This window comes from Coffea eugenioides, chromosome 4, assembly GCF_003713205.1.
Source record: "Coffea eugenioides isolate CCC68of chromosome 4, Ceug_1.0, whole genome shotgun sequence".
Taxonomy (NCBI): domain Eukaryota; kingdom Viridiplantae; phylum Streptophyta; class Magnoliopsida; order Gentianales; family Rubiaceae; genus Coffea; species Coffea eugenioides.
The window spans coordinates 28,535,759-28,547,143 of NC_040038.1; the positions used below are offsets into that span (position 1 = coordinate 28,535,759).

General features: G+C 38.0%; 1 protein-coding gene across 1 annotated transcript; it reads left to right on the forward strand.

Moving 5' to 3' along the window:
- Positions 1-4,427: 4,427 nt before the first annotated feature.
- Positions 4,428-5,351, forward strand: LOC113769232. Its single transcript, XM_027313696.1, has one exon. The coding sequence runs from the start codon at positions 4,428-4,430 to the stop codon at positions 5,349-5,351; it is 924 nt and encodes a 307-aa protein (XP_027169497.1).
- Positions 5,352-11,385: the final 6,034 nt, after the last annotated feature.

The window sequence follows — 11,385 nt, forward strand, 5'->3', positions numbered from 1 at the left end:
ATTACTTGAATTGGTGTCGTATGGACGAGTCTCCAACGGCCATTACTGTTATTACTGAGCTCAACCCATTGGCGGTCAATCGAATCGAGCCGGCATGGGCTTGGTCGTGAAAATTGACAAGCCATGGGGACTGTTATAGGGAATCTTGGAGTATGAGACTCTTGATTCCAATATACTCGAGTATTACCAATTTTAAACTGTTTGGAGTTCGGGCCCGGTTAGGGTATGTGAGATGGAAGGAAAAGGAAGTAAAGTGGAGTCTACGGTTGGTTACTTTGTACATTGACGGAGGGTCAATGAGATACGATCAAGTATGGCAAGCGAGAAAAGGGGCTCTTGAGAGCCGTCCGTATCCTTTTACTACTTGTATTGATATGTGACTTTAGTTGGTTTCTTCTTGAATAAATTTGGAATGATCGGACTTGTGCTTACTTGAACATCCTTGTTTGAGTAAAAGTACCTCATTGGGCGAAAGCTCATTCTATTCTCTTTTGTTTTCCTTACAGGGGTTTGAAAACCTTTTGGATGGCCTTGATACTTTGGTTGCCGAATTGAGCTTGACTAAACACATTTTTAATAGCTCTTCAATGTACAAAACCCTAGTTGGATTTAGATCTGACCTTTCTTTTGAGTTGTAAATTTGCAAACCGTACATGTATAAACTTGTTGGATAGCTTTTGTATGTTATTTGGCTTGTAAATATTGAATTTCAAGGTGTATATGCTTGAATGATGTTTGGTTGGATTTCGGACGGATTCGGTTTTCTAACGGCAAAGAGAAAAATTTTGGCGGAAAGGGACTAGGGCGAATCCGGCCAGTTTCCCTGGGGAAAATTGAAATCCGGCTTTGCTCTCTGGCCTGTATCCGGCCAGGAATCCAGCCGGATTCTGACGTGTCCGGCACTGTTCATGCCTGTTCCGATTTTCATTTTTTTTTATTTTATGATTTTGATTTGTTTAAGCGCGCTGGGTTGTTCCGAAACGTTTTAGATCGCATCGAACTGTCTCGTTAGTCCTGGCGAGAGTTGGGCAGGCAATCCGCTAACCCCTTTGGTTCGCCCTAGGGGAAAGTGGGGCTGTCACACTTTCATTGTTAGTATTAGACTTCAAGTTTGAATTGAAATTGTCTCGAGTCCTGGCGAGAGTTGGGCAGGCGTCCCGCGGATACCCTCGGGTTCGCCCTTGGGAGAAGTGGGGGCGTCACACAGGATCATTCCTTTCTTCTTATCTTTCTTGTTTGCTTAATTTTCTTCTTTTTCTTCTTGAGCTTGGCTGAAACTAGGAGAGGGGAAGAGAGGAGAAAAAACTTTCATTCCTACCTTGAATTTTTCCTTGTTTGAGTTGAAACCACAAAAACAAACCGATTAAACTTGCATCAAGGGTGTTAGGAAGCTTGGTATGGTGAATTTCTTGGAAAAATTTGCTTGGTTCTTCACTTTTCAAGAATGTTATAGAAGGTATAAGTTCATCAACTTCTTTTCTCTTTCTTAATCTTGCTAAATTTGGTGTAGATGGCATGAATATTTGAATATTATAGATGATCTTCTAGTTTTGGGTTCTTTAGTGAAAATTTCAGGTAGGGTTTGCTATTTTAGCCTTGATTTATGTTGTTCAACTATCTTATGTTGGTATGGAGCTTGGATATGGAATTTATGAGTTGATTAGTGGCATGGTTGTGACTTTTTAGTGTTCAAAGATGAAATTCCAGCTGTGATAAGAAATTCCATCTTTAGTAGTGGTTGATTATTTGCTAGAAATGACTTATATTTGGATGGGTTGTAGCTTAGATGAAGAGCTATCTTGACATGCATACTTGTAGTGTTTGAATTGGGTTGATTTGAGAAAAACAATGAAGCCTTAAATGACTGGAAAAATAGATAAATATAAAGGGTATGCTGCCCAAATTTTTATTCGAGAGATAAGTGAGTGAACTTGGAATTTGAGCGGTGATTCGGGGATGAATTGGACTTCGGTTGTCTAGGGTATTCAAGTTTCCTTTAGTAGAGGTATATAAACTGAATTTTTACCAAAACTCATATACTTTTAAAGGTGAGAGTAGCAACCACTTTAAATATGATTTTTAGTTTTTTTAACACCAAGTTGCGAACTTATAAGTGTTAATTGCTTCTTTATCTAAACCAAACGAGCGAGTATGAATTTTCTAGAGTTTGATAAGCGAAATGAATACTACTTCAACGAGTTTCATTTATTTGCTTTTCTTTAAGCGAAACTCTTATATTTTGAACCCTAATTGCTTTCAAACTGTCCAATGATATTTTATCGCAGATTTGGACTCCAACCAAGGAGTTGACCTTGGACGTGGTTTTGAAAAGAAATAAATTTTTGGTGAGTGTTTTCCAATGCATGATTGAACTTGATCTTTGAATGAAATGATTTTCTAATGCGATTGAATAATACTTGACTTGTTTTGATGAGGCGAGGGTGTACTTTATTGCACTCGTTCTCCCTTTCTTAAATGATCTCATACTTACTTGCTTGAACTTGATTGACTTGTACTTGCATTAGTGCTTGTACTTGACTTGTAAGTGCTGAGCAGTAGCATGTACTGGGAGGTGCCTCTCACCCCGTCTCACTACTTTTATCCTCACCCTATTGGTTAGTCAGTCGAATCGAGCTAATAAGGGCTTGATCGAGGAAATTGGCAAACTATAGGTACTGTTTATTGTTTATTTTTTATTTTATAATCCTTTGGATATGGTCCACTGGATTCGGTATACTCGAGTATTACCATCACTTTTACTTTGAAGTTCGGGCCCGGTAAGGGGGTTGATTGGTGGATGAAAATTGGTGTAAAGTAGAGATCTACGGTCATAGTTTTGCTTATTTAAATGTTGACGGAATGTCAACAGGTTCAGATTAGGTAATGCAATGGGAATTTGGCTCTTGAGAGCCATCTGTATCCTTATACTTTGAAATGATTGTTACTTGTAGTATTACTGTTTCTTTTTCTGAACTTTTACACTCGCTCATTTTTAGATTTCAAGTTTTACATATGACCAACTTGTTACTTGGGACTGCATGAAGTTTTGGAGCCTCACTGAATTTTGGCTCGCTCTATTAGTTTTTGTTTTCCTTATAGGAGGTTACGAGCATAGGCGTGAAGCTGGAAAGGCTAGTCTTGTCTAGACTTTTAACTTTTGTAATTCTACTAGCGCTAGTCCTCGATTAAGGTTAGAAGTGCAACTAGAATTTGAATCTCTTATTATATTCGGATATGTATGAATGGTTGAGATAGCAATAAATGTAAATGTACTTTTAAAGCTTGGGAGCCGTAGTTTCCTTTACTTTTGAAGTTGCAACTTATTTTCTTGAAGTGGGTGAATGAGTCCTAATGAGAGTTGGGCAAACGGTCCTCTAAACCCTAGGGTATGCCCTAGGGGGAGGTGGGGTCGTCACAGGTGGTATCAGAGCCATTTTGCGTGGTCTCTGCGCGGGTGAACTTGGATCAAGTGGTGTTATGATCCCGATTACGTGCAAAGTGTAAAGGATTAGATGCTCTTCTTGAGCGTAAGTTGTGAATCATGAATGTGATAGGTATAAAACCTTTATCTCAATACTTGGGGAAAAATTAGATATGTATGTTGGGTAGGAATCTCAAAAGTGGTTGATTTTCTTTTGGGACTGGCCAGCTCGAGTGGTGAATTATCATATTTTCAAATTTTTTTACCCAAGTACCACAGAGTGATACCTTTATGATAAGTCGATATCCCGAGTCATATTAGGATAAGTCTGGATTGTGAAAGACAAGACTCGGGGAATGCGAATAGTCTAGATTTGGGAGATATTGAAGATATTAGTGAGATCTGGGACCCTTATTATTCAAGTGTACATACGTGGTTATACTTCTTCAAGTTTTGATTAAGTACAGTACTTGAGCAATACCTGGGATTAGTCTCCCATAGGGTATGTGACTTGTTATGATATGTATATAAGGAGAGTGTTTTATTTTAAATGTGTTCTATTATTTTCATTTTATGATTTGGAAATACTTTTATCGAGTTTTATAGCTACTTTATTTTGCTTATACCTATATTGTCTATTTTTCAAAAGAAGCATGGAGGGTAGGCGAAATTAGGGACGTGAGACCAGTCGAGGGCGCAATTCTAACAGTGGACGTAGGGCTAGACGAGTGCAAGAATAAGTACAAGAATCGAGAGAAGAGAGAGGTGCAACGGTTGAGCCACAACTTGGACCTCGAGCCGAAGGAGGGGATCGGGTGGCAACGGCAATACAGCAAATGACTAATATTCTTACTCGATTGGTAGAGCAGCAGGGTCAAACCCCTGTCAATCAGCCTAGGGACCCTGAAATAGGGAAGATAGGGGTCTAGAGCGGTTTCAAAAGTTTTCTCCTCCCAAGTTTCTTGGAGGGTCAGATCCTGAGGTAGCCGAGAGATGGCTAGAAGCAATGATTGATATTTTCGCCGCCTTGAATTATACGGAGGAAAAGCAGGTGAATTTTACTGTATTTCAATTCGAGAGACCAGGTAGAACCTGGTGGAATATAATTAGAACTAAATGGGAGAGAGAGTGGACAGTATGGACTTGGTTGAACTTTGTGCGAGAGTTTAATAAGAAATATCTTCCACCAATAGTCCAGGAGAAAAGGAATGACGATTTCATTAAACTACGTCAAGGAGGCTTAAGTGCATCTGAGTATGAAACTCAGTTCACCAAGTTATCAAAATTTGCTCCTAAATTGATAGTTATGGAGCAAAGGAGGGTGAGGAGGTTTGTGCAAGGGTTGAACGTAGAGATACAAGAGGCTTTAGCAGCGGCACAAATTAATACTTTCACGGAGGTTCTTGAGAAAACCCAGAGGATAGAGATTGCAAGGGCACAAGTGAACACTTTTCATGCAAGAAAGAAAGGTGCATCTAGTGGAGACCAAGGGCAAGAACAAGGTGGTCAAGGTATGCCACCTCGTAAAGTGAGTCGAGGAGCTGGTGGTGTGAAAATTTCAGGGACATCTACGGAAGTTATTTCGAGAGGAGTCCCAGGGGGAAAAGAACAACTGAGAGGTGCCTCACAAGGAGATCAAACATCAATCCTTTATGGATATTGTGGAAAGACCAACCATACTGAGGATAATTGTTGGCGAAAGGCACTGAAATGTTTATGGTGTGGTAGTGCTGAGGGCCAGATTGCAACCTGTCCCCTCAGTTTGAACCCTAAACAACCAAATGTAGGAGGAAATAAATTCATAGTGCCTGCCAGAGCATATACCTTAAACCACCAGCCAGTGCTTAACCCGTCTAAAGTGGTAGAAGGTAAGATTCGTGTTTTCCATTGTCTAGCTAAATTTTGGCTAATGATGAGATCGGGGAACTAGAGACAGACATGCAGGACAAAATATCCTGAGTTATTTATGAACAAATGTATGAATTTCGAGGTCGAAATTCTTTTAAGGGGGAGAGAGTGTGATGACTTGAAAATTTGCTTATATTTTCTTATAATTCCCTCTTATTTTGAATAAACTATTTTCTAATTTCTTTACTACTAATTTTATTCCCTCAATAGTTGTAATATATAATAAAATCGAGAGTTTTACTTTTACTTTTATAGTTAGAGCAAACTAGGGTATTCACGTATTTTGGTAGTGTGATTACTTGGTGATGTGAGAACCCTGAAAATGCTTATATAAATAATATTACGTATGTCTTTCACACCTCTTTTATTCGCTAATAATTCCTAGTACTACTTTTACTTGTTTGCAATTAAGTACGTAAAACACGCTTATGTGGAAATTTATATAATTTTTCTGAGTTATGAATTCCTTGGTTCCGCTAAACTAAATTAAGATTTTTGGAGCTAGACTAAACCTTTCGTGTTAACATAAATGTTGGATTTTTATATATTGGTCAAACTTGATTTTAATAGGTTAATTAACCAAACAAGAATGTTAAAGAAAGCTTAATACTAATTCGTAATCAATTAATTCCAGATCAAGATAATACAAGCACCCTAACCATATTGAGGACCTAAATTGGTGATAATCAAAGTCTTGCAAGATTAGCATTTTAATTAGACGTTCAAAGCAATTTGGGGACAATTTTTGGAGCTTAATTAGGACCAAGGACTTGAGTGGCTAATTGGAGAATTAGTGAAATGTCTACAATACCCTCACAGCCTCACAACACCACCCACGGCCATAACCAATTTCTGCAACCCAAACAACTCCCGGACATCATGATCACAAGCCACCCAGCTCGGCCAACCGCAGCTCCACCACCTCAGCCGGCCAATCACACATTTCACCACTGCAGCACACCACCTCTGTCGACACTCAACCTCCCTCAAATCCGCAGCACCACTTCACAATCTCACCCCATACCCTCTGCACACTCCCTACAACAGATAACATCCCACCATTTCCTTGTTATCATCGCCAGAGTAGAGAGGAAGAAACCGAGCCATACATCTACCAATCCTGTTCGTGAGCTAGAGGAGAGGAAGGGGAGAGCTAGTGGAAGTTGTAGGAGTTGCTGGCCATCACCATCCTCGACCAACAATCACCAGCTACAACCAGAACCTGCTTCGTGCGTGAGGGCCGTGAGGAAGGAGAACCTTTCAAACATTCTGTCCGAGAACTTAGCTTGCTGTGAGGTGATTCCTGAGCTCCATTTAAACTGACTAAAGGTTGTTTAAGCCTTGCATTTGTCGAGTGAACAAGGATAAGTTAGAAAAGATTTAATGGACTTAAAATCTGGCCACATTCTGACCACCAAGGATGATTGATTAAAATTCTGGAAATCTTGATTTCGGACTGCCGAGTAGCTGAATTAGAAATGCAACTTTAATTTTATTTCTTTGAGGTAATCTGAGCTCATATATACGGTTACTTAACACTAAACATGATGCTCAAGGTCATGCATGTCAATCTAAGTGTTCGGATGATGAACTTAAGATATTAGAAAAATTTTCTGTTTCGGTTAGATGTCCCTGCCGAGGATTGATTTGGGCATTGCAGCTTCACTTGGCTCCAGTTTGTTGTTCTGGAACTTATAGTTATGTTTATCTAATAGGGGATGAAGTTAGTTATCGATCTGCATGTTGGCTAGGTGCGATTAGATGATGAAACAAAATTTGGGAAATTTCTGGTTTAAGGAAAACAGAATGATCGTGGGCTGAATTTGATAATGCAACTCTAATCCGCTAAACTGTCTTAAACCGAGCTTGTGCAGGGAATTAATGATCTAATTACTGACCAGTGAATCTGTTTACTACTTTGCAAGTCCATGCTATATCCTCGGATAATGAATTTAGGAAGAAAGAAATTCTGTTTTGAGGAAAAATGATTTTTGCCGTGGAAATGACTTGGAAGTGCATCTATAATTTTGTCTTTCTGTGATAATGTGATCACACAAGAGTAATTAGCTGTGTGAATCTCAATGTTCATGAGGTCTAAGACCCTGCATGTTAATTCTACGAAGTAAATTGATGAATTAAAGAACCTAAAAAAAAATTCTGGTTTAAGTGAATTGGGAATTTGTATGACCTGAAATTTCCGAGACCTGGAATTGAATTTTAGTTCTCAATCTATGATTATGGGGCTTTTATGAGTTAATGTATATGATTAACTAGTTAACAACATGTTAATTGAAGTTTGCATAAGGTTTTTGTAGCTTGGCTATCCAGGAAAATAAAAATGAAAACAGAAAATTATTTCAGGAACCATCATCCGAACTTAGTAGAAATAAATTCTGGATTTGTGTTTGATGAATACAGTTATAGCATGAACCTGGATTTGTTTTGAAAATCTGTACTAGCTAGCTATGTTTTCAAGAACTAATAGAGTACCAAAAATCCTGTTTTAACCAAAGAAAAATTCTGTTTTGAAATCACTGCTATTGCTGGAATTCCTTTGTGAATTACCGTTAACTTGAACCTGGAAATTTTGAAGATTATAACGGTGGTTTAGTTTCAACTCCTGAATGGAAATTGTGCATTGTTTAGCTAAGTCATTGCATGAGAATGTGAGAGTTTAAAAGCCTACCTCACCCGAGTAAATGAAGTAAAAACAGAAATTTCCTTCATGCATGATTCATCCGTGGTTTACTAAACAGACTTTTGAAAATTTTGGGAGGTTTAACTCTACTGCTCGAATTTGATTATGAACCAGAATCTTCAGCTTGACTCTAGAATGTATTTCCCTAAGTTGTTAGGAACTCGAAATGCATGATTAAATGCACAAGTAGCCTGTGGAATCTGTTTGGCAATAAACCATTTGATATCTTGGGACTTCGTTTTCGAAATAAGTAAAGTGCAGTTATGGAGATAAGCTGGAAATTTTTCCAGCCTTGGTCATGATTGATAAAGTAGTACGTATGGATTACTTTATATATCTTGGAGCTGTGGAAAAATTGTACTACCTTTGAATTTGCTTTATAATACCTTGAGATGGTCATGCCTTGGAATTTGGGGGTGACAATGTGATATTGTGGATAGTATTTCTTGGCTTTGGATCAAATACTTGAATAGGAGGCTGCTGCAAATGTGATCTTTGGTTCTAAATAACTGTTAGCAGATTTAAATATTTGATATGTTAAGCTTGGTTGTCATAAGAATTACTGGGTGAGTGCTAAGGGCTAATGATTGATGAACCCTTAGCCATTGAAATGATTTCTTTTTATAAAGTGTTACTGGATGACAGAAAATAATTGCTAGAATGTCTTGGGACTTCACTTTTATTTTATTTGCTTATATTGGGTTGCTGAAACCAAGTGCTAATGATTGATGAAGCCTTGGTTGACTATTTTATTTTATTCGAGAATGCAATTGTTGAAAGCTAGGGCTAATGATTGACGAAGCCCTAGTAACGTGCTATGTGATTTTTGCTATATTTTGATCTATATTGTGATTTCGAAACGGAATCGGAGCGGGGAAATTGTATAGACCTTGCGAACTCGAGTAGCCGCGTTCAAAATTAACCAAGAATATTTTCCAATTAGGATTATATTATAAAACTCTATATCTAGCGTTTTGCCTAAAACTTTCCAATTTAATAATTTCCTTCAGCTCAAACCAGCTCCGATAGCTATGGTACATAAGTTCTATAACTTTTGGAAACTACAAATCTTATTTCAATTCTTTTCCTTCCTATAAGCCTTGCACTTGTATAGTTAACTATAGGAAAAGTTTTAAAATACTAGTTCTACTAATCCTAGTGAAAAGCTTGGGAGACTTGCTCGGCAAGAAACCCTATTTTAGGAAAAATAGTTTTTAAGGATAATTTTGCAAAAGCCGTAACTTTAGAGAAATGTTCAAAGTAACTTTCTAACCATGATTTTGAGAAGTTTGTCGACTTGTTGCTAGTAAATAACACTAGTACCCTCTTCTAAGGAAAATAAAGAACATTTCTATGACTTTTGTCAAGCTTCAATCTAAATAGATTTTTGAAATCTCTTGAGAAAGTAAACTAGTATTATATTAAATAAATTCTTATACGAATAAGTTTAAAAACTGAATAGAAACTTATAGTTTCAAAATTTGGTTTTAGGATATCGCGAGGACGCGGAATTCGATTCCCAACCTGATATCTGAACTTCACTCTTGGTGAGTGTCCCTGCCTGTTCTTTTCCTACTTGAATTAAGTGCTTTCTTGACTCGATATGTGATGAATTGTAAAATGAGTTTTTGATCCATCGAAGTGAGCAGTGTGTACTTTATCGCACTAGCCGTTCGAGTGGTGACTTGCATGAATCATTTTTCTCTTGAATCCTTAATCTAAGAGTAGTTACGTCGTTGGGTGAATCCCTCGGCACTTGAATCAACTACAAAAATCCTTGGATCTAAATGTAGTTACGTCGTTGGGTGAATCCCTCGACACTTGAATCAACTACAATAATCCTTGAATCTAAAAGTAGTTACGTCGTTGGGTGAATCCCTCGACACTTGAATCAACTACAAAAACGTCGATTCGTGAATCTCTCGACTAATTCTATTACGGGTATATCTCGAGTATACTGCGTCGGTAGACGAAGTTCGGGCCCGAAGCGGAGGTATGAACGGTGACGGGTTAGGATTAAAATAAGTGGATCTACATGGACTATAGGTAGTGAAAGTTGACGGAGGGTCAACTACGAGGGTATCTGATCAAGCGAGGAGAATGGCTCCCGAGAGCCCCTGTATCCTACCTTGTGCTGTTATACGCTTTCTTAATTGATTAAATTTGTTTAAATTGTTATCTGTTGTGTGATTTATGTGACTGCATGTTTTGGGGCACCACTGAGCTTTAGCTCACCCCACGTTTATTGTTTTCCTTAACAGGTTCTGGAAGTTGAAAGCTGGAATACTTGCTTATGTTTCCCTTCTTGAATGTACTGAATACTATGACTTATGTTGTGGGCTGTATTGTGTTTGATTCGGATAATGTACTTTTTATTTTGGATTGCCACTTGAAGCTGGAAAAGTGTAATCTCTATTTCTAGTACTCAACTTGTATGTTTGTATTAGTATAGTATATCATTAGCTATCGCGAGCGTCGCTGGAAGTGTTTAGGAACTGTCGATTGGCTAAGTTTTATACTGTTATCTCTGAAGTTAATGTGGTTTGTAAATCGACTTATTTCGGAAGAATCCTTATTGTAATAGTTAAGTTTATCGTCGGAAGATTTTAGGTTAGTTTGCTTGCGTGAGTCCTGGCGAGAGCTGGGCAGACGGCCCGCCAACCCTTCGGTTCGCCTTAGGGGGAAGTGGGGTCGCCACAGGTGAGGTGTGTATACTAAATTTGATAGATAAGAGCAAGTATTAAGTAAGAGGAAGTGTGTGATTAGAAGTGCTAATAATAAGTAAGTGAATCACAAGTTATAACACAAGTAAGAGAGAGTTAAGGAAAATAAACTTGAACAGACGTGCACCGTTTGTTACCAATTGAGTACACTACTTGACCAATACTTTGTTACCCTAATCTTCTTGTTTTTATTTCACCTAATCCTCCCTAAATTAACCCTTAAGTCAGCCACCATTATTGACTGAGGAAAAGGAAAGAAAGGACAAAAAAAAGAGAGAAAACTTGGCTTTGACAAGTATCAAAGATCCACGAGTTGTTGACCAAGATCATTCCTTCTTCTTATCTTTCTTGTTTACTCAATTTTCTCCATTTTCTTCTTGAGCTTGGCTGAAACTAGGAGAGGGGAAGAGAGGAGAAAAAACTTCCATTCCTACCTTGAATCTTGCCTTGTTTGAGTTGAAACCACAAAAACGAACCGATTAAACTTGCATCAAGGGTGTTAGGAAGTTTGGTATGGTGAATTTCTTTAAAATTTTTCTTGGTTCTTCACTTTTCAAGAAGGTTATAGAAGGTATAAGTTCATCAACTTCTTTTCTCTTTCTTAATCTTGCTAAATATGGTGTAGATGGCACGAA

Bases quoted from the DNA above. Each gene is read 5' to 3' on its own strand.
- LOC113769232 (XM_027313696.1), top strand. From the start codon at position 4,428: ATGATTGATATTTTCGCCGCCTTGAATTATACGGAGGAAAAGCAGGTG.